This window comes from Chanos chanos, chromosome 3 (assembly GCF_902362185.1).
Source record: "Chanos chanos chromosome 3, fChaCha1.1, whole genome shotgun sequence".
In the NCBI taxonomy this organism is placed as follows: domain Eukaryota; kingdom Metazoa; phylum Chordata; class Actinopteri; order Gonorynchiformes; family Chanidae; genus Chanos; species Chanos chanos.
Window position 1 is genome coordinate 10740267 of NC_044497.1, and position 24895 is coordinate 10765161.

The 24895-nt window shown below is 38.5% G+C and overlaps 1 protein-coding gene across 3 annotated transcripts in view; it reads left to right on the forward strand.

Moving 5' to 3' along the window:
- The first annotated feature begins 313 nt into the window (after positions 1 to 313).
- The window catches only part of neto1l (neuropilin (NRP) and tolloid (TLL)-like 1, like), a 46761-nt gene continuing 22179 nt past the window's right edge, over positions 314 to 24895 (forward strand). For 2 of the 3 annotated variants that reach the window (XM_030769676.1, XM_030769677.1), the window contains exons 1-4: positions 335 to 362; positions 1178 to 1231; positions 1346 to 1480; positions 2009 to 2257. In XM_030769676.1, the coding sequence (XP_030625536.1) occupies positions 335 to 362; positions 1178 to 1231; positions 1346 to 1480; positions 2009 to 2257 (466 nt within the window). Of the gene's footprint in view, positions 363 to 1177; positions 1232 to 1345; positions 1481 to 2008; positions 2258 to 24895 lie in introns of all 3 variants that reach the window. The other variant, XM_030769678.1, reaches the window with a different exon arrangement.

A 24895-nucleotide genomic window follows, 5' to 3' on the forward strand; every position in this document is an offset into this window, starting at 1 on the left:
TAAAGGTGGAGCGATTAGAAGAAACTGATGACGGATCTATTAATCCATTTCGTGTATCAAAATCACCAAAGGGTCTTGGTAACGTTTGGTTTGAAAACAGGCGAATGTTTAGACCATTTGCGGGTTTATATGAAACTGGTGAATAATAGTTGTTGCTTTCTGTGGAAATCTGTTCTCCCATTCATCAGCAATTTGGGGGATCAGTGATTTAATGTTTAGTCTGATATTTGAATCTTAATCCTGAAAATTTGAAAATATAAGTCGTTTCATCTGAGATATTCCTTTATCTAAATGGAATTAGTTGGGATCGAAGCCCCTTGTAAGAGGAACAGACATGGTTCATGGACACAGTTTTCTTCACGGTGAGTCTAACTGTTAGGTACTTCTGCGGAATATATAATACAGTTTTCTTAAATATCTTTGACAATATACTCACCAGGAAGAGAGTTAGAGTTCAAATGCGCATTACACAAGTATTTTTGTGTAACCCCACGTAACTCTTCGCAGGCATTGTAATATCAGTGCAGTACTTGACATATGGTCTTATTTGATTTCACTCTTGATATGCACCTGTATATGCCAAATAGGAATGCTCTTTATTTGATGCCGTAATATAGTATGTCAGGGAACCGCCAATGAACGATCCGTCTTCAGTAAGTATCAACAGATACTTAGTGAGGCACAGTCGTGGATTAATAATATTCTCTTGGACACAAAGCATTAGCTCTTCCTCCAATAAACCTTTTAAAAGTTATGAAACAGTGATTTATGTGTAAGATGGACTTTGCAATGTCTACCATTTTTTGCCCACCATAATATTTATGTTATGTTGCAACGAGATGAGGTCATAAAACTGAAACGTACCTCTTCCTTGCAGTACACCAAGTAAATTCACGATTCTTGAAACGTGGCCCTCACCAACCTAGAGTTCTGCATTTCTGAGGACAAGTTTGAGCTCGAATAAAGTATAATTTAAGTTGAATTGTGTGGCAAGTCTCGGCTATTCAGAGCAATTTCATAAATCACCAGGAGAAATAGAGCAATAATATAAAGAATAATACAGAAGATATTCATTTTAACTGTCATTGTCTCTCATCTGTTACATATGAATGAAAGAGCAAATTACAACCTTCGCACCCCTTGGTAAAGTAAAATGATCTGGTTTTTTTATTTGCAGTTGTTGCAGTTGTTCTTATACTTGGGTTGTCTGGGGAAGCAAAGAAAGAAGCAGGTAATATCCCCCCCCCCCCCCCCCCCCCCCCCCCCCCCCCCCATAAAGTCATTATGTGATCCTTATTTCTGTTGTCTCCTCTCACAATCTGACATTTAATCTTACTGTTTTCAGTGAAAAATAATTCAGGTATCCAGCCAGCAGGTCAGTGTGGAACTTGGGTAAAGGAACCAGAGGGAGGATTGTTCACTTCCCCGAATTACCCCAACAAATACCCACCAGAGCGAGAGTGCATCTATATTATTGAGGGTAAATATTCTCATACATTTCAGATACTCCTTGTCTGAATCCCAGTCTTTGCACCATAACACTTAAATGTTTGTACCTTGTTTATTTATTTACTCCATTCATTCATTGGTACATTGGTCTTCGGAGGTATATATAACTGCAGTGGTCATAATACAAGCCCTCATCTTCAGATTCAATTAACTCTTAGTATATCAACAAGAGAATTATTTATGTCAGTTCCTTTGTTTGCTCTATTCTGAATAATTATGCTTTGTTCAGTGCAATCCATCTAGATGTCCTGTGATGTGATGTTTATGATCCAAATAAAACCAGACAGCAACCAATGTTTTTCAGTCTGTTTTGTTTGAACTGGAGGATACTGGGGGAAGTGGGGAGATTATGTTACAGTGGCTGTTTACATGATTAAATTACATGTTCATAACTGTGAATTTAAATGTTCACAATTTGCAATGTTTAAATAATAATATCATGTATTGCATGCATTTCTATATCTTTTTAAAGACAAATACGTTTCTTTTGCTGTTCTAGCTCCCCCGAGACAGTGTATTGATCTCTTCTTTGATGAAAAGTATTCAATAGAGCCTTCATGGGAATGTAAATTTGACCACATTGAAGTACGGGATGGACCATTTGGCTTTTCTCCAATAATTGGACGCTACTGTGGCCGGCAAGTTCCTCCATATATCAGATCCAGTGGCCGATACCTTTGGATAAAATTTGTCTCCGATGGTGAGCTGGAGGCCATGGGATTTTCTGCAAGCTACAACTTCACAGCAGGTAAAAAAACCAAAAACAACAACAACAACAACAACAAAAAACATTTTTTATGTACTTTTATCAGTCTGCTTGATTGACCATGTCGTCACAGTTTTATGACTCCAGTTAATGTACCCTCTTAATTTACTGGTGTTGAGGACATTAAGATGGCAGATAGTTTGTGGTCTTGCTGATTAATAGTAAAATGCTGAGATTTTTTGAACGAGGCTGGCTTGTCTGAGGCCCGTTGACATATTGAGACAAGGTCTAACACACTGAACCCAGGGCACAGTGTCATTTCTATGCCGTTGTCTTAAAGTCTTGATGTTATCGGTAACTGCTTGTCATCTTCACAGCAGGTAATATGTATGCCTGCATCAGCTGAAGAGTACACTGAGCACAATCTTTCTTTTCCATATCAAAACCCCTAATTGACCTTTAGTCTTTTTTCCTAATTGAAGATAAAAGTAAGTAATCTATCATAATTTACATAATCTTTTGACTTTCTACCGTAAAGACACGCTCAAGATTTGACCCTTATTAACACTTAAACCAGAGTACGTTCCGGTGTCTTATGATCCTGTCAGGTTCGACACATCATGGTTGCTAAATTAGAATAAGCTGAACAAATTAAATTTGTGAGCGTGTCCTGAGTATACATGTATAGCTAACAACAGAAATCCTCACGATAACTTAACACATTAATTTGCATTATATTCTGGTTGTCATCCTGAGTCATGTGTAGTGATTTATAGTGCTCTGTCTCAAATCGTAACCATGCATTATTAATGGTAGGTTTTACAGAGGTTGTGGAGAAAGTTGAATAGTGAAGCTGATAACTTCTGCAAAAGGTGACTATTTTTAAATTTATTACACACAGTTTAAAACGTTGCACTGTACACAGTGCCAGGGTTGCTGTGATACAGACAAGCCTCGGAGAGATGGATTGTGAGGGCATGGGTTAGATTTTTTTTGTTTTTTTTTTCCTTTTTCCTCATCATTTATAATGAAATTCTGACTCTGGCTTTGAGAAACTATTCCGTGTGTGCAGCTGGCTCTGTCCAGCTTGCTAGGGGAAGAAGCATAGCTTTCCTGTTTTGATAAGGAATATCTGTGGCATATGATTTACATAATTAAGGAGATAAAAGTCCTGAATTCACTCCACTCCATGTTCCGAAAACTGGAGAGTACATCTGCTGTAGTTCAGCCAATGGTAACACATGCTAATGCAGATGGCACAACAGATGAATGAAAAGCAGGGGAGAGGAAGAACATAAATCAAATCGGATGTGTCACACTTTTGGTCCCCGCATTCATGCCTTGTTTCAGTAGTCCTCAGAAACCTCAAAACTGGGTGCAATTGGAACTACACATTACCTCCTCTTTGCAAATGAAAGTGAGAACTAATGAATCATCGGTGTGAATGAACCAGACCTGAATACTCTGGAGACTGAGTCATGCTGTGTTATGACTCCAAATATTTGGTAGACATAATCTGCACTGCATTGCCTTTCCTTTTGTTCGGATGAGTAAATCGAACCAGACCTGTAAAAAGGAGATATTACTTCCAATACTAGATTCAGCTCCATGAACCAACCATTGTTGTCATTCATCCAGTGATGAAAATGCCTGAAAGGAAAGACCATATGAAAGTCTATATGAAATGCATCAACTGTCTTTGAAACCACAAACTGTCATAAATCGAGAGCCTGGCCTGTGGAGATTTGTGGTCTGAACAGCCGACCCGCTGTGATCATACAGCTGTCATCATCAGTATTCTGCTGAGAGTAAACCTTGTCATGAATCTGTGTTGTTCTCAACCATAAGAGCTGTGGTAACTGGCTTATGTAACAGGAGGCATGCGATACCAGCGTGCCGGGGACTGGGTGACTGTCCGCGTTGTTGCAGTTCCTCCCCGTAGTCTCACTCCTCCTCCGGGGCTCCGCTGACCTTACTGCACTTGTCGTTCTCGCTGAGATAAAGCCACGTTACAAGATAAGATCTAGCTGGGTTAAATAAAAGGGAATGCTTTCTCCATCATGCTTCCTTACACAGCTTATTGGGTGTTTGAAGACTTGCTCGGTGGTAAACAGACACAGCGGTAAAAACAAGAATCCAAGGGACTGCTGTCTTTATCCAGTGGCCATATAATAGTCTTGTCTTGAAAAGCCTCATGCGGCCTTTTCAACTTTTCAACTACTCTGCTCGGTAACAAAAAAAAAAAAAATCTCTCCAGTCAGTGTTGCTTTCAAGAAAGGAATGCAGATATAAATAACACTATATCAGCACTTTTAACAGCCATAACGTTATTCAGTGAAGTTTTGTCCCATAGAAACAAACAATAGCATAAGAAAAACACATGTTCACTTGTTTTGTTTTTTTTAGTTGAAGTTATGTGCAAATGGAACTATTGCTAATATTCCAATAATGTATAGACATCAAGCACAGCTCTAATGGATCATGGATGAAAAAAGCCTCTGCTTTTCAAGGTGCTACATGTACATCATTCCATTAAGAATTCCATAATGGCTTAGATTCTCAGCATTATATTCATCTTTTACACTTATGGTCTCTCAATACAGCACACATTCCTATGTGTTGCTTTTCAACCATAAGAAAAGCTAGTTTTCTACTCTTTTCATATATTGTGAATGGAGTATATTTGGAAATAAATAACCTCATATACAACAATCATGATAAGACCATGACTGAGTGAAAGCATTTAATCTCATAACTCGTGTCCCAAGAATCGTATTGGATTTAAATCTTTCTAATGACATTTGATATTACACTCAGAGTGGAATATATGGTCCCACTGTGCAGGAGGCCATTCCATAACATTGAGCTGTGATGGATTCAAACTGGAAAATTGAAAATTGAACCAAAGGAATGAACAACCCCCCCCCCTCACCATCACCACCACCACCACCACCCCCCTTTCAAGTTGTGCCATCTCAGCGCAGTTTGATTGGGTGGTACCGAAGTAGGTTTTTCTCAGTTTCATGATTTTCTGTGAAATGGGCAAGAATGAAGAGGTCTACTCTCCACCTGACTTTCAAGATCCTGGAAGTTTTAATAAATGATCTGAGTTAGCGGCAGTGACACTCCAAACTTTGGCACGAGGCACCGTAATCAGTCACAATTATTTCAGGAAGGGTGGACTCACTGGTCCCTCACCCCTGTTAATTTGGGAGATGAAGGACAGTACGCTGAATGTTGCTAAACAAATCAAGATGTGGAACCTGTAAACCACGCCTCAGCTTTAAACCTCTACATGTTCTCTGCCAGCAAAGTCTGGCTCAAGGGCTTAAAGCACAGCAGAGCGTGAAATGCTATCAGCACATAAAGTCTTCTCTAGGTTTCAACATTAATGTATGCTGATAATGTCTGGTTCTAATTCAGGTTTGTATTTACACAAAATTGGCAAAATTGTTTCACCATAAATATGGTATGTACGCTGTTATATCTCTACATCTACATTCTTTGAAAAACATAATCTTTCTTATTTACTAATTAAGCACTCATTTACTTCTCATGTTCCCTTTAGTATAGGGTCTCTGTTCCAGAATGCTGAAATAGAAAGTTTGTAAAGAACCTTTAGCAATGTGGTATAGAATATCATTCTGAGAGGCTATATGGAGTGTGGAGGTTGAATTTTACCAAGAGCATGGGGTGTAACACAAGCAAAATAGTTTCCCTGAAATCTCCACTAATCTGAAAAGTTGAGCATAAGGAATCTGTATGCTCAGAATGGCCCGCTATAATGATGTTCAGTGCAAGTTTTAAAATAGTTTGTCCATGTAACAGGGTTGTCTTTTATCTAGATGCATGGCTTACCCATATGCTTTTTCTTGTCTTGTCATGAAAAATGCAGGTGTGTCATGCAGTGGAGTTATGCTCAGTGGATGCCCAGCAATGTAATTTGCTAAAAAAAAAAAAAAAAAAAAAAAAAGCTATCAGCCTGAGATGTTTGGCACTTCAGATGTTTGGTAAGCAAGTTGATGCAGCCAAGGCGGGAAAGAGCACTCCCAGTTCTGTAGTGCCGTTTATCATTCTCCTACCTTTTTTGTGCCTGCATAATTTCAATAAAGTGGAGGGGCAGGTGCAGTCTAGACAGGCAAATGGACCATTGGTTTGGTTTAAAAAATAGGGTTCTCTTTTGTAATGTGAAGAAGGCCTATCAACCTTTCTGTTATTTCGTGATATATAATGCTTTCTCCTAATTTCATCTCTCAGAAGCAAAGCATCGTTGTTTGGATCTGGTGAACATCAAGTCTGTATAGAGAGATGGTGTTAAACAAATGGCCATGTGCTGTAGTAAGGAGAAATTGGTTGTGTTAGAATTGCAAGCACATCCACGCCAGCTGGAGCAGAGAGGTCATCTCCCATACTTACCTCTGTAAGCACACGGTCTGTTTGCAAGCACAAAATGTACACTGCCTTATCAACCCCAAACCATCACTCAAGGCAGATCCAGTGTGCATTTATCACCCCTGAGAACCTAACTTAAAGTAAGATTTTATTTGGGCCTTCCAGGTTTTATCTCTTTTATTTGCTATTCTTTTCTTTCTTTCTTTCTTTCTTTCTTTCTTTCTTTCTTTTTTTTTTCCTACAAAAGCCAATTACTCCAAAATCAATCTGTGAACTAGCACAGCACAAGCAGTCAGGCAGTTGTTGGCTTGGCGTAGAGCCAGTGTAGTGGAGGGAGAATTTTGCTGTGTGTCAAAATGATGTCATGAAGAAGATGTTGAATATTGATATGTCGGGGAAAAAGTTCAATATCTGAAGTGACTGTTACGGTATGTCTGGTCTGCTGTCCTGTAAAATGTCTTTCAAATGATTATGTTTAAGAAATGACAGTTACTTTCTCTAATATGAAGCAACTACCTTAACCATCACTAGTATATATATATATATATATATATATATATATATATATATACTTCCACCTTAACAGACTATGCAACGCAACATGAGGCTCAGTTTGGCTCCTGCTCAGACTTGCTCTCCAGTTTTCTCCAAGAGTACAGAAAATGTTTTGTTGCCCTGCAGTTAGGAGCCTTTGCAAATGGATCTTTTAAACTAATACAGTACTTGGCTTTTTATCCTTCAAGACATAATAGCTTGCCTGCAGTGCTCTCTCTCTGATTATCCTTCTGCTGTGTTCCGTCTCAGATTGTCATGCAAGAAGCTGTCTTTCTCCATTAAGCTTTATTAGGCATTTCACTATGTGTTTTAGCTCCACTTGCATTTACCAGTGTTTCTCCATCAGCAAATTACTCCCAAACATGTTTGAAGGTGGTGACTACCTGATTTGATTCATTTAGACTAAATATGTTTCAACATCTGTGACAGTCAGTGTTGTGCTATACGTACTCAGTAACATTTACGCTCTGGTTAGTTCATGGCTCAAATTGAGGAGGATTTCAGATGTAAAAGAAAACAAAATTGCATTTGACAGAAGGATAACTCAATATAAACAGCTTGCTTATATAATGGTCATAGGGCATTACATGGTAATCAAAGTCATGAAACTGAGCAAAGTACGTCGGTGATCTAATTATGTTTCCCTACTCCGTAACAATCATGATTGTACATTAAAGAAGCATACACGATGTGATCTTTAAGTGAAACCATAACTACAAAAGATTCTGTACTTGTAGCTGACAGTTGCACAGATATAGACATACTAATGTTAGAATGGTTGTGCACATTTTCACCCTACAAATAATAATGATAATAATCATCATCATCAACATCATGATCGTCATCATCACAAGTATTAATTAGTGCAGTACTGTGCATTATCAGACTGTCAATATTTATTTTCTTGTATGGTATTTCTATATGTTAAGCATCGTTAAAGGGCGAAATATTTGTCCTCAGATACTGTTCATATCTCCTGAAGTTGGAACACATATCCTTCTCTCATCATAGCACTGACACAGGTTGTGTCCGTGCACCATCCAGGTACTAAACGGTGAAACGTGAGTGGAGAACTCTTGTACTTGATATGTTATCTGAAGCTATTTAGGTTTTCCACTGAAAGAGATGAGTCTTTTTTGATGAGATGAGGTTTTTTTTGTTGTTGTTTTTGGGTTTTTTTTTAATCAAAGCTTTCTCCACTGCCCTGAAGTGGGTGAAGAGAGCCCACAGCATCTGGACCAGCCTGAAGCTCATTCATAATCATGATGGCTTACTGCCCAGTAGGGGTTAAGGCCTTGCTAAGTATTCTCCCATATGATGTGCCTTTCTATATTGACATGAGAAAAAGGAATACCCAGTGAATAACTTTATTGTGTTTGTAAGACGGTGCTAAACATTGTCACGGTATGATTCAGTGAGAGTGTGCGGGTTTTTTTTTTTTTTTTGTCATTATGCATAGTAACAGTAGGGAACGTGTGAATTTAAAATGCCCTACCTGAGCTGCTTATGCTGATTTTCTCACCGTGAATTTAACACTAGCAAGGGTTTTCCCCTTCTCGGCATCATTGCGCGTATTATCCCGAAACGGCAGTGATTCTTTTTTTTGTTTGTTTGTTTGTGTGGATGTTAGTGACTGGCTGTTTATGAAAGCGCAAATAGTCATTTATGCTGTCATTAGCTGTTTTCTCCTTGGCCACTGACCGTTAAGCGAACAAGTCCAGAAAGTCAATTAAAACAGAACTCTCCCAGTGGGAATATTAAGTCCCCTGAAGCGGAGCAGTGGGAGCAAGGACCCGGAGAGCCCCATCCTGATCATGTGAGCTCATCCTTCTTTACACACAAACACACACACACAAAAACACTAAACAAACCACTGAACAATATGGCTCTCCCGACATTTCATTTTCTGTTTGCCAAGCTCAATTAATCACACCAGTCCAACAGAAATCCAGCTCTCCTCTTCCTATTATTTTTAGTCCCTGAAAATATACAGCCATTTAAAGAGAGGAGCAGCGCTGTGCGGAAGAGTGAAAGTGCCTGATAACAGTTCCGGGCCAGTGTGTGCTTCCCCAAGGTCCCTGCTATCTGAATATTCATAAAGCTGAGCTGAGTGCCTGCACCATTTGTAAAAGGACAACTATCAGTTTTTAACATGTGGCTGTAAATGGGGCCAGCATGCCTCAACAACTGCACAGAGAATAAGCCCGGAAAAGTTATCTGCACAGCAGATATGTCCTGTTTAATGCAAATCATGAAAACACAATAGATTCTCTTAGTTTGACTGCTGCTTCTTTGCTTTCTAAACAAATATTTACAGTGCAGTCCATTCATTCAATTTATTCATGAAGACATAAGAACTATCATAGCCCACTGTCTTGATTTTGACCTACATAACATATTTGTAAGATTTACAAACCATTCTATTGTGTGTCTGTTTATTCACAAACGGTATTCAGTCTGGTAGATTAGCCCAGGAAAAGCTTTCAGATTTCCAGAGAGAAATGTTTTATTATACAGCAGGGCTTATGATTGTCTTTGACGCATTTAATCATGCATTTTAATCATCAGCAATTTAAAATGTATTTAAATGTATTTACAATATTCACAACATGTGGATGAGATGAGGTTCATACTGTAAACAATTGCTGAAGATTTTGTTTGTGAAAAGCAGGGGGGTGTAAAAGATAGATGAAAATACCCAACAATAATGCTCATAAAGAGTTTGGCCGTTCTTTCCTTTCGGAACAGTTTCTGTTCCTTTTGGAATTCTTTTATACAAGTTCTGAATTGTTTCTAGTGGGATACTGGACGACTTTTTAAGGAGGAAAGCCTCTTTGAGAGATAAAGGAGGTACAAGTATATTCTGTGTTCTGTGCTCCAAAATTTTCCATAAAGGTTAAGTCTCCCCTAATGTTTTTTTATTAGGGGAGACTGTATATGGAGAAAACTGAGACAATCTTCCATTTTGAACATCCAAAAAAAGGAATGAAAAAGAATATGAGGATGATGTTTAAAACTGCACCATCTGTTGACACAACCACCTCTCAAATCACCCTCATTTCATCTGTATACCCAAATGTTCTGGATATTATGAAATGTCGTGTATATAGATTCTCTGGAAATGGAGTGAATATACCGAATACTGGCATGTATAATAACCAAGGATTAAGTTGCAGCTTTGTGAAGTAAAGTATATACGGGGAGCACTGTATATACAAATATAAGATTAGAATTGCGTGCCATGTTGTATGCATGAGCTCACATTACACAGTATGTGAACATTTGACCTTATCATGGTGTTCATGAAACCATTCTGGAATCCCTGCAGCAGCATGTATGGGGCCATTATCATCTTGAATTATATGCACATTTTGAGAAAACAGTCTTTGAACCATAGGTTGCATCTGTTTACCTAAAATGGGGATATATTCCTCATCGAATCCAATGGCTCCCTCAAAATGACTTCTCATATAATAACAGATTCATGACCATGTTTAGCAGCTGGTAACAGCCAATATGACTTGAGAGTATCCTTTGGCTTTCTTTGAATATAAATCCATCTTGAAAGAGACTATAAGATGACTCATCAGACCGAATGACTTCTTCCCAGCATTTGGGGGTACAGATTTTTGTGCTCACTAAACCAAGGCAATCGTATGCATTGGTCATGGTTTTAAGCTGGTACAATGGCACCCCAACCATAAATACTAATTTTCTGAGGCTCATAATATATGGTTTTGTTTTGAATGGGTGAAGTGTACATTCAGTACATTGGGTGAAGTGTACATTCAATAACCCAAAATGAGGTAAATTTTTAGGCTGCTGTTCAGTGTTTTTAGCAATTATCCTCTTATGTGTCTATATATATATTATAGTCAGAGACATTTGATTCAGGACCACTCCTCCATGATTTTAAATGTAAGTTTAAATGTAAACTTTTGTGGTGATTTTCACTCTTAGCTATGCAACATTTAATAAGATGATCATCTTTCTAACCAACACTAACATATTTGACCTGTTTCAACCTTGAATCTGTTAGAGATCACATAGTACTTTAGAGACTGCTGATTGTCAGACCACTTTTATAGAAACATATTGCTAATTAGTAAAACTTAATATGATACACCTGCATAGTTGCCTCTGTTGGTTTGGTTCGGTTACTTTGAAGTTGAGTCATTTTTAATTTATCTCAGACACCCCCAGATGTCCACCATTTGCAGCAAATACTACAAAAATAGACAGGACTTGGGATTAGTGTCATAGATGACACATTTGCAGCATTATTCAAAAGATTTATCACTTACTACATGCACTGTTTCTATATCATGGCCTTTTCTCAAAACAGTTTTATATATAAGGGTTTGATTGACTTAAATTAGGATAAGTGGCTTAGATAATAAGAGAGAATGGGTGGGTGAATTGTACAGGCATCGATAGTAGAATTTACCATGCTAATATCATCTTGAAATCTTCACATGGAAGATAACACAATGTCTAAGATTCTTAGAACAATTTAAACATACCATGAGTTAAACTGTGATGTGAACTCACTACATGTGCTTACCAATATCAAAACTGAGTCATTTTGCAAGCAACCAGTATATCCTGGTAGTAGGCATTTGTCTGAACGAACACAAAGCTATTTCAAAACTATTTGAAATAGATCCTTTTATTAACAAATGGAGGTACTGTCTTCTGATTTAAAACACTTTTGCAATATCTGAGAGTGTTATCAGTCATTTCAACCAATAATTACATGATTGGATTGACAACATTGCCATGGCCAAAATCTTTGATTCATGTAGCCTCATATCACCCCATTCTTTCAAGCTGAGGAGGCTACGTGAATGTTAGCATGTAAGCAAATTCAGCCATCAAAGCCAGTGGAATGCATGAAGCCCCCATCTACACACTTGTTTTCAGGTGATGATGAAATAAAATGATGAAACCAAAGAAAATTGGTGAACTCTTGATTTTAAAGTGAACGTGCCACAAAGAACAACGCGTATCGTATCCCACAGATATACCCTGAGGACACAGAGCAGACAGTGAGCAAATCATAGTTTACCAGTCAAGAGTTTTCAGCTGGGTTACTTTGAGGACATGAGACACATATGCATCAAGATTTTGTAAAATAGCTTTGGGCTGGCCCCGTGGCTCAAAGACAAAGATACATACATGGACAATATCACCAGGGGCATGGACAGACAAAGCAAGCAAAGTCTAGCACCCACAGGGCAGTGCTGTGGTTAATTTAAAAGTTGGAGTTACCGCAACCTGAGGCAAGCTCTCAGCCAGAAACTCTGTTGCTGGTTCTTACATTCTGAAAATAGCTTCACAGCTTCAAACTTATTTTTTAGTGTGCGTCATATAACGATCAATAATTGATCATTCGTCATGTACTGATATGAAGAGTACCACAGATATTTCAATGAATGTGTTTTAAATATTAAAATGTTTGTATGTCTTTTTTTTTTCCTTAGTGTAAGGTGCACCTTATGACTCAATTTTGATCTAGCTGATTGAAGTCCAAATAGGCCATTAACCATGAACTGTAACGCTAGTCAGTGTAACAAATACTTCCTCTTACAAATAGGCACAAAGATCAGAGCCTATTCATCTGAAATAGTTCAACATGCTGAGAGCTCTGCTGACATGTAAAGCAATGAATGTATTAGTGCAGGAAATGTGTGCCTCTCTATGATGGCATACCTGAACTTATGTCATTAGACAAACGAGTTGTTCATGGTTATGTCGTATAGAGAGTGTGGGTAAATTGAAAGAGCAAGGAGAGAGAGAAAAGAAAATGGAGAATAAACTGCATTACTTATAGTCCTGTGTACCAGGCATTTTTCCTGTTGCGTAGAAAGAGACACTGTTGTAATCAGAAAGAAATTACGCTAAATGAAAAAGCAAATGACGCAAATAATGCTCTTTTAGTCAGGGTCATTTTTGTATTCCAGCCATGTTGCCTTCGACATTATATAGGGGAGTGAAGGCACTGAGCAGGTACTGAACAGTCTTACAACAGAGTACTGCTTCATCTGTAACTGGCCATAATTAGAAACACTGGGAGACTGCAAACACTGGGAAACTGAAAAGTATAATAATGGTAGTTTTATATGAAAGAAAAACTGTATCTTTATTCATTTGTAAATGCCTCTAATCATGTGCTGCTAGGAGCAGGGGCTTTTTCACAGACAGCATGTTTTCCACATCTCCGTGCATACAGCGGTTGACGACAAAGCCACACTGAAACAAAGAAATATTTTGATTCCGCCTCCGCTGTATAGGAGCAATATATAAGAAGCAGTGTATAGAAAGAGAATGTTGAGAGAGAAAGAGTTAAATGATTTTTTAAATGAGTACATATGTTTGTGTGTACTATATATACATTTATATGCCTCCCCTCAACCACATACACACACACACACACACACACACGCGCGCACACGTACACAGACAGACATATGTTCTTTTAAAAGAATTGTACATCTGGTCTTGGTATTTGGAATAACATTGGCTCAGCATGCATACCAAAGGATTGCCAAACCTCTCTTCAGATCCCCTATGGCTGTATTGATCAATTAAATATTGTATACAAGAGGTCAAACCCTGCTTGTCTGAAAAAATGGCTCACGAAGCAAAAAGCTGAATTTATTCCGGAAACGTCATGAATACGCCTGAAGGGAATTGAGCTTGTATTCAGATTAATGTTGCAACTGATGCTGAGTGGACATCTGAGATGCTACAACTAGTGTCTCAACCTACCTAGTTTTACATTAGCTAAATACAAATAAATTATATAGATGTTTTTAATCATTTGCCTCTATGCTTTATCTACTGGCAAAACCAAAACCAGCTATTGTTTTCTGCTTTTTCATTGGCTCTAAACAGTTAGGCTAGATATAGTAAACAATTTAACATGGAAAAGGAGGTACAACTCAATTAAAATGAACAGCTCACCCAGAGCAGAAATAGACGGATAGATTTTTTTCTGATCCCTTTGAAGGACTCTTTTAATTTCAGCATAATCTTTATTCCTACTTCCTAGTTAAGCAGGTACCTTAAATTAAAAAAAAAATTAATTCAAAGAAAAAAAAAGTAAAAAGTTTTAATTTTTTAGAGGAATATAGTTATTTTTAATTCCCTGAGACATTTCTGTGGAACATAGGTGATGTATAACCACTTCCATTAACTTTTGCTCCTCTGGTTGGTATAAATATGCTATTCAATTTAGATAGTGCAGTGAATCCTGAGTGGTTGTGCTTCACCATATGCTGGCTGTAACCTGCAACACTTCCCTCTCTGTGATGTATCGCCGCACATGACATGAGCTGATGTTCACCTATCATTCTTCAGAAAGCCATACTGAAATAAATCGAAAGTGTAGCACACAGCAACCAACGGCCCACAATAGCCCCCCCACCCCACCCCCAGCCATATGTAAGCATTAATAATGATTTGCTGGAGAGAGAAAGAGAGAGAGAGAGAGAGAGAGAGAGAGAGAGAAACAAATTTTGAGAAACATAGCCAGTCTCTCTCTTCTTTTTTTTTTTGGCATTCTGCAGCCAGTTAGTACCAGTGTATCATGTCAGAAAGTGGGAGAGAGAGAGAGAGATAGAGAGAGAGAGAGAGAGAGAGAGAGAGAGAGAAGTACAACAGGCCTGACTCTCTCTGATCTGAACAGCCTCGGCTTAATGCAATGTGCAAACAGTACAGTGTTTCCCCTCTATCCTCTGAGACTGCCAGATCCGCCAGTGGAAACACACAGTAATGGGCTCTATCAAAGTCAACCTGAATACTCAAACAATCTGAAACCCAACATCAAAGGCAAGTCAAAGAACTGGCAATTGTACTGGACGTCAGTTGTACGGAGTAATATGGGAAAGCTTAAATTAATGTAATTGGGCAACGGCTGGTTGTTTTTTTTCATTATATATTTACATTATGATACTGATGGAAGAGTGTTATAACTGTGAGCTGGGAACTGATATTGGAATACATACTCTGTAGTGCTTATTGTTTCAAGGAGAAGACCTGTGCATCATTTCTTCATGATGACACACTGACTTAAGGAAAAGCTTGAGCTGAATATGACAAGCTTTATTTTGATATAGTAAGTTGAACACTGCGAAATCTTTTGATGTTTGGGGTGATGACCTCCCTCTGACGTGTGCCATCCATAGAAAAATCGGTTTAATCTTGTGTTAATGTTGCGCTTAGAGCCAAAAATTTACTATGCTGATACACTCTTAACCTCAGCACTTCACTGATAGACTCTTTGTTTGTCTATGGACTTTTCTGTATGTGTGAGTGTGTGTGTGTGTGTTTGTGTGTGCATTAATGAATGGAGGTATAATTATGTACGTATAATTGAGAGTAAGAGTGAAAGAGTCCACCCCCAGAAAACACAGGGGCTGTGTGATCCACATCAGACATTCTCAACAGCTCGCATCAACACACATTCTCTTGTAATTGATTACACTTCTCTGTAGATTACTGAAAGAACCATCGCGCATTGAATTTCTGTTTATGCTATGAAGATTACTTTTCTATTTTAGGTAGACAAAATTAGAAATAATTACGTGCAGTTTTGCTGGGAAAAGCATAATTCAATATTGTAACTTGCCATCTATTTGTGAGAACAAATTGTTCTGACCTGGAAAGAAGGAAAGAAAATGAATAGACAGCTAAATTACATGTGTCTGATCACTGCAGTTTTATTATTAATGCCCTAATTTCACTCCCTTAATGAAAACATTATAAAACATCTCATTTAGTGTCTTGTAGACCTCCTCTGTGACAGCACTATTACCAAATGAACAGCCCCAGAGAGCTTGCAGTCACTCAAGTAAATGCACATACGCACATGCACACACACACACACACACACACACACACATACACACACACACTCACACTGTATTTATGTATTGATCTCGATAGGAATTGCTTGCTGTCCTGCAGCAGAGGAGCCAGTCTTGTTGTGATCTGTTCTAGCAGGCATGTGATGTTCTTGTTGGTTGTGTGGCTGACTTTGTGTGCTTGTTTAGCACCTGCTTGTGCTCGCCACACTGGAGACAGCGTTCGCTCTGCAACCTGTCACCTCCCCCACTGCCACTCAGCCTCTTGCTCGCCAGCAATTATCACCCAACCAGGCCAGTCAGGCAGGCTACAGGCCACCGCTGTGTCGCTCTGAACACACACTGCAACATGTACCCACTAGCCGAACCTGAAGTTACGCCAAAGCGCGTGCACAGTCATCCATAGCTGCGAGACACTCGGAAATACTGATGATTGGAATTTTGTTTTGTTTCGTTTTGTTTTTTTAAATTGAGAAATGTTAATTGTTTAATGTACTGTTTCCCCAGTATAGAAAGGGTTTACATTAAAAACTCCAGCTTTTCAACCATTTGGAAAATGCAGTCAGTGTGACTGGGGGATTATGAATAGGTAATTTCATAATTTTCTCAGTAAAAACGCACCCATTTCCTATTCCCCCATTAACTCAAATAATCAGCCTCATCTAATTGTCACCTTTGTCCTCTTACAAAGAAGAAATTGTTATACGAAAGCAGGTCCACCACATACAGATGTAGCAGCATCATAAGATTGTAGCTCTAGTGCTTCCTGAATGGCTCAGCATCACTGCAAAGCAATGCTGGCATCTTTTAGACCACAGGGACCAGTCATTGCTATTCAGAAAGTTAATGGCTTTATTCATTTAATGATAATCATCATTTGGTAATACAGTCCACAGGAATAAGATTGTTCTAACAGAGAATTCTCAGTGGCATTTACCATACATAAGACCACTAACCTTATAATTGTTGAAAACTCAACAAGGCGTAATAGAAGGCTTTGTCTGTTAACGTTACAGTTCGGTTTAGAGAGGTAGCGCTGTGTAACCGTGTTAGACAATGACTATAGAAATAACTTGCCAGTTTGAACAGAGCAACTAAATAAAACCAAAGTTTACTCTCATATTATCAACACATCAGCCCAGTGTAATTAGTCATCCGAACAGTGTATACCATACTACAAGCTCTTTCATAAGGAGAGCACATTTTTAAAGAGAGCAGGCAAAGGAAGAAGGGGCTCTTGCCAAAGCTGCATGCAGGCTGAAAGTGACAGGTATTTGCAAAGCGTGTGTTAATAATGTCATCATTGTTTCCGTCTGTAGAAAGGGGTGTAACGGTATTTAACTTCAAAAGCTAGGGAATTTCTGTGGGATCATTCTGACAGACTGTTTCTCAGAGTGAGGGATCTAACAGGCTTGGAAAGGACATCCCACACTTCTGTCTGTGTTTTTCACACTTCATACAGCTAGCGTGAGCGGCAAGCAAATGTCACATGCACTCTTGTACTCACAAAGAATCACTTTTAACTAAAGAAAAATGCAGACGTACGTGAACTTTTCTCTAGACCTTCACCCTGATGTTGGGAAAACACAAACAGTTTGGCTCACATGAACTCGTTGATAAAACTATGGGAGGTAGTCCCTGCCAAAATTGAAAGGAAAATGAAGACGGTAAAATGAAAGTTCAAACCCCGTTTTGTAAATTCTTTATCAATACCTGTGTGCACATATCCTGCCAAAATGAAAAATGAAATTAGATAACTCGATTTTCATTTTCATTTTCATGAGAAACACAAGTCTTTTCTGACAAAAATAAAAAATAAAATAAAAGATCTTTTTGTCATTTCACTGCATTAGTTAAACTTTTTCCTTCCGACAGATTTAGCGGTACAAATCAGACGAAATGCAAGCGAAAAGACAAAGTTGATAAACCTGTGGCAAAGTCCCAGTTTGCGATTTAATTTTCGACCTCAACACGCTATATCTGACAATATGAAAAGGCAAATGCAAATGAGCATTGCGTTTTCGTTTCCCACTTTGCCTTTTCATTTTCCAGCTCGCCCACACGTAGATATATGTAAATATATGTTAATTAGAAATGGGCATTGTTCAAAGCCACTGCAGCGACTGACTTGACCATTGCTACCTGCAGTACGTTAAATAAAGACAAATTATTTATAGTCTTCAAATGATCAATTAGACTATCACAGAAACAGAGATACAGCTGTGAAAAAATCTTGAAGTACTAAAGCAAATGAACAAATATCTTGCTTATGAAAGACTGCGACTTCAGCCACTATTGTACCTTGCGAATTTCGACCTACCACTGTTCGCTCTGGGGGCATGGTCACGAAACAGTAAGCAAGTTACCTTACTCAAAAGTTTGCGTGCTTAAATGAAGGTCTACGGTGATCTGTTTGCCCCTGTTCTGATGATTTGTCCTACCTACTGAGTGGTACTACTGCACATGCGCACATCACAATTATATCATGTGACTCAGGATTAGTGGGAAACTCATCATTTCATCCTATTTGGTGGAACGCTAATTGTTAGAAGGTTACCTGTAGGTTTATGTTGGTAGCACTCTCTGATAAGCTCTTTCAGATAATCAAAATACAATTCCTGTCGGTTTGTGTTGGTAGCACTTTCAGATAAAATAATTCAGACTATCAGAACATTCTATGATTATATCCTGGTAGTCTTTCTACGACGGACTATAAGGGCCACACTGAGGGGAAAAAATCTAAGATTTCAAGAATAAAGTTGTAATATTATGTGAAAGAAGTTGTAGACCTAATATTACAAGAAGAAAGTCATAATTTCCCAAGAAAAAAAGTCATAATATTACGGAAATAAAGTAATTTTACAAGAGAAGTCATAATATTGTGTGAATAAAGTCATAATTTTAGGCTGCATGTTATTTTAGAGGGGATGTATCAGAAGTGCAGCCTGCTGCCTGCTTTAAAATGAGGAACATGGAGCATCTTGTGAAGTTATACTTTTAGTATAGTGTTCACAAATAACAAAATACTTATATAACATCAGCACCATATTATCATAAGTATCAGGACTTTGAAACGATTGTTTACTGTGTCAGTTCCAAAGAAAGAACTGTAAATAAACTGTGTTTATTCCTGTGTCTAAGCACAATAAACTGTGCAAATTCCTCTCACCTGTTTTGTTGGTTGTTGGTAGTATATTTTCCTAAAGATTATGGGTTTTTTTTTTCCTTGAGTTTTTACGGTTTAATTTTTGCAATAGTTGGATTTTTTTCTTATAAAATTATGACTTTTTGTCTTGAAGAATTATGACTTTATTCTCATCAAATTACGAGTTTATTCTCATAATAGGCCTATTTTTACTTTTTTTCTCAATTACGACTTTATTCTTGTAATATTATATCCTTCTTCTCAAATCTCAGAATCGTAGGCTACTTTTCGGATAAGGTTTAGACTATCAAAATATGCTGCTTAAAGTTTTACGTTGGTATTGATTAGAGTGTGTTGATGGACAAACTAGACTACAAATTTACATGTCAGCCTGTAGGTCTAAACTAGACTGTATAAAGACATACAGCTTATGTGAATTGTGAGTAGGCTATGCCTATTATTAAAATTTACTTGACAGCATTTTCGAAATTGCTGTTGGATGAATTAATGAAAACAATAATCTAATTAGCTTAGAACCCTTTTCTGATCAGGTAGAAAAAAGAATTACAGACCTTCTTTTGCTTCTAAGGTAGCACAACCCACTTTCTGTAGTATTTCTCGATAGGGTAGCAAAGATCGATAGTTATACACTATCGATTTGCGCTATGGTAGGACGTTTCGATAAAGTAGGAAGAATCATCAGAACACCCCAACCAGAGCCATGGAGTGTTTTTTTCTACCTCTCTGGCCCCGACTAAGTTCATGTAACATGTAAACAGCAACCCATGTTGATGTAGACAAAGATGGTTGCCCATATATCTTTTAATCATATACATGTTTTCATGCTACATGTTGCTTTTAGCCTCCGCCATCTTGGTCAGACTTTATTGTTATCCCGCCTCTCTAGAGAATGTCACGTACCAAACACATCACACGCTGAACTGACTGGTTCTCGCGTGGTTCACATTTGCATAAAGTTGGGAATTCGCCATCTCAAATTCGCTTGCTTCGGCGAATTTGCTCCGATTTCCGCAAACTGGGACTTTGCCACAGGTTTATCACTTGCGTTTTGTCTGATTTGTACCATTAAATCTGTTGAAAGGAAAAATCTAACTAATGAAGTGAAATGGCAAAAAGATCTTTTATTTTTTATTTTTGTCAAAAAAATACTCGTGTTTGTCGTCAAAGTGAAAACGTAAAGCAAGTGATCTGTTTTCGTTGTTCATTTTGGCAGGATATGCGCGCACAAGTATTGAAAAAGAATTTACAAAACAGGGTTTGAACTTTCATTTTACCATTTTCATTTTCATTTTCATTTTGGCAGGGATTACCTGCCATATAAAACTGGTCTCTTCCCATACATTATTCAGACTATTTGGCAGCTATCAGTCATGTGATGCATTATAAATTTATATATGAACACCGCATCAATGTCGATTTTTTTTTAATGAGATTCAACAGCAACTGAAATAAAGGTTTCATTTTATTTTTGAGCTTACTGAGTTTATTGTTCCTCAAGATCCTCCAAATTATCATATTAGTCCATAGACTACAGAAATAACCATATTCAGGAGTTTGCCATGGAAGAAAATACACTGGGCGCAACGAAGTACCTCGAGATCTCTTGTGTATACGGAGAATAAATTTATCTAAAATGGATTTTTCACTCATACCCATGTAGTGTAGTATCAACACGTTAAGTTATATTTAGGTCATACATGCTTCAAAATTCAAGAGAGTTGGATGAGAGTTGCATGAATGACTCCAGTTCACACTGTTGATTTCATACCTTTCTGGAATTATCTTCACTTTGTAGATCCCATTACGTATGTAATCTGAATGATATTAAAGCTAAATTATATGAGGATTAAATTAGATGCTCGCTCACTTGGTCATGTAACACTCCATTACAATGTAACGTGCTCACATCCATTTCTGTGGATTTACCAGGCACTTGCTCACCTGAATCACAAATGTTTTTCGTCCTCTCAATGGAGAGCAAACACTCCTCTCCAACCCTAGCACTTCAACATAGCACAATGATTCCATTGAACACAAGTACATTAAACAAGACAAGAGCATTTGTTTGAAACCTCATTAAAGTGACCCTCACTCATGCAGTGTGTGAACCTCCTACACACTCTTTCTGCACCAGGCACGCTAAAATGTGAACCTCTGCGTAAGAGATAGAGCAGACATATGCTCCCATGCAGATAAACCATGTGCTTTCAGGTCGCCACATAAGTAAAGCAGATTGGACCCCCCCCCCCCCCATTTAAAGAGCATTCTTGCATTTGAATGAAAAAGCTGAGGTGGATTCGCGTCACTGATGCCTACTGGCATTTGCTTTGCAGAGGTATGGTAATGAACACAGGGCAGAGACAGACTGTGCCCTGCAGTGTCAACGTGATGTAGACCCACTGTATGTCAAGTGTGCCAACCATAGTGGAGGGGTCAATCCAAACCCAGCAGAGGCTGTCTAGACAAAACAGCAGTTTATTCATTGGAGAAAGTGCCTAAATTGAAGTGGGCAAGTTTGCACAATCTTTATAAGTAGAATGGGATGTTAGTAGAAGTAGGATACCATTAGATTTTTTTTATCTAATGTATTGTAGCAATGCTTTTGAATCTAAAATTAGTTTGGATACATTTAGAAAGTTTGGCTTTCGGTTAATGATATTCATACGTCATTCTACAAAATTACCAAAGTGTATTTGTTCTTCCAAAGTCTGTATTTAAACTGAACCATTAAAATGTTTAATGTTTAAATTTGACTCTATAAAATATTTATGAGTCATAATTTTCCCCCAGAGATGTGCAGTATGAATTGTTAAAGAAAAAGATTATCCCCCTAAAGATTTCACAATGAAGCGTAGCCATGCCATAACTTATCTATTTGAAAATGAGTAAACTCGTTTTATTACGAAGCCTGGTTTGAAGTTATAATCGCTGTTATGGCGCTACACTATTAAAAAGACAATTAGGAGTTTGCAGTGAAACTTTCAAAATCACTTAATTCTTGTTATGTTCCCATGCATTGTGATCAGGCATTAAGAGGAGAAACAGAAAACCAGTACAAAAAGATTTCCACTGATACTACTACACTCAGCAAACAGATGATGGACAAGGAGCTCATGTGTGCTCTAGACTTTTCTTTTTTCTCCCTTAGCTGGGTTGGCCGTGATGAATATATCTCCGATTTTCCTCAGTGAAACTAACAGTTTGTCAGTTCGACAATGAGCGTTAATTTCTTTATTAAGAGAATACGCACGTTGTATTCCACTCTGTTAATCGAATCTAAGTGTTAATGAAACTAAATGTGCTGACAGTTGTCTTAAAAAGCAACTGTGTTTGACTGGCGCTCCTCTGTGGCTCTCCTGACACACGTGACGTGTCCTCTGTTTCACCCAGTGATTAACGTTAATGTTCTGTGTGAAGAATAAATGCCATTAACTTCACGTCTGTCCCTCTGTCTTGAAAAAATGAGAACAAAATGAGCGCAAAATGAATGAGAGCTTAGTACTCCGTGTGTAAAAGAGAAACGCGTTGTATGGTGTGCATGACATGCAAATATTCACAGTGACTGATTTCACCTCTTTGAGATGCTGACGGAAAGCTGCTTTGGCTGCGTTTCGCGGCTGTCGGCTAGCCTCCCTAATGTCTGAGCAGTTCTGCTCGGCAGGGCTCACTTCCAGGCAAATGGAAGATTGACAGTTTTGGGAGGGGAAGGAGGCACAGCTGTCACCGCCAGCGCCGAACTGCTGTAACGCGTCAGGAAAGACCCCTTCCCACAATTGTTTTAAGAACGAACAAAGGGCAGAAATTTCAGACAAAGTACCAGTTCCCCTCATAAAATATTCATCTTACAATTAATCAAAGTTTATGGGCTTTACATATTACCAAACCTGATAACTGTGGCCTAAAATCACACATTCAGGATCTTAGACGGCTCCTAAAATAAGCAGTATTGAAGGATGTATTGTGCTCATATTTTGGATATCACATATCACAATAGACACATCCTGATAAATACTGCTTTGAAATTTGAAATGAACCGAATAAGAATAACAGTAAAAGTCTATTTTCTCTGCTGACGAAATAACACCGAACCTGTTGTTTCAGCTGTACCGTTCCAGAATGCGATTCCACAAATTTTAAGTTATGAAACCATGCATTTAGGATGGTTAGATATGAGGTGACTCTCATCTGCTCCCTCTGAAATGGACTGAACTGTAACCTTCATAAATTCGGTACAGGGATTACTTATCAGTATAGCGTCGCTGTGGGCCAGCTCCAGGACATCATTTTGATTCTCATGGCCGTGCAGACTTAAGTGCTGATGTGAGGGAGTGGGTTGGGGGTTGGGAGGGGTGGGGGGGGGGGGGTGAGATGTGGGGGGGTGGGGGGGCATGAGGATGAAAAGGAAGCACTGCCAAGGTCAAGCATAATGGATTTCTGCCCTGGTCTTACTCTTACAGTGTCTCCTATGAGATGGCCAATCCATAATGGTAGAAGCACAAATGTCTGCTCAGGTTTTATGGCGATGTATAAAAAAAAGGTCATAATATTTGGAAGAAAGAAATTTTCAATTAGTTTGATTCTTCTTAGGTTTTTCAGGGGGGTTTTTTTTCATTCTGTAGTGTTTTGGGGTTTTGTTGTGGCAACGTTCAGTTAGAAAGAAAAGGGAATGATGGACTATGTTGTCTTATAGGTCTACATATGTGTACCCTCTTGTACTTTTAGGAGCATCTGCCTCTGAGTTCACATCATTAGCAGACAGCAGGGCTGTGTTCCCTCCATACGGAGCTGTTCGTACTGAGAACAAAATCAGCGAGGGCATTAAAAGAGCTTAATGACACCTTTATCAAAGCAAGAGATGGAATTGTCTCTAAAGGGACTAGAGGATGTGTATTACTTTCGTTGAAACGGTAGAAACCAAGCCATTCCGCTGACATGAGATTGAGTCGATACTTGAATCCGTTGTTTTAAAATGAATCGTTTTTATGTGGCCTTTGTCTGATATGGCTGCGCTTAAGTCCTGTTAGACATGCCATGAGCCCGGAACCAGTCCTTCTAGAGCTGTCACACACTAAGTGGCCCACAGAGGTGGACTCATATGAGTCATAAAGGTAATGAAATCAGCACACACATGACAGACTGCCGCGGACAACAATCTGTCAAACGCCGCCTAATGAAATCCGTTGCCTTTGACAACGATTCCTCATGTGTTGAGCTAATGAAATTTGCTCCCTCACACGTAATCGTATCCCACACATGCACCGGCAGTCAAGAGGAGGAGTGACGGGAGATTCTGATATTTGAAATAAGCCATCGAAAATTGTCGTCTCTCTGGCGTGTAAGCGATGCAGAGGTGTTATGGGGAAATGCCACTGCGTGAGGTGACTGGGGAGAACTGAGTAATTACAGAGAATATTCAGAATCATACTTGTGCATACGTGTGCACACATATACATGTGTGTGCATGTGTGTTTGCATGTGGGAGTGGGTGTTAGTGCATAGGTACCAACAGCGCTGTAACACTGATCATTCTCTTTTGAACTCAGCACTCCACAGTCCAACTTCAGACACAGACTGTATCTTTCTCACCCTCTTTCGTTTGCACACCCTGACACAGAAACTTTCTGGCCTTAAATAAAACAGGACAGTTTGAGAAAGCAAGGATTTGTGATGAACATCTCAGCAGAAAAAAAACGAACAAAC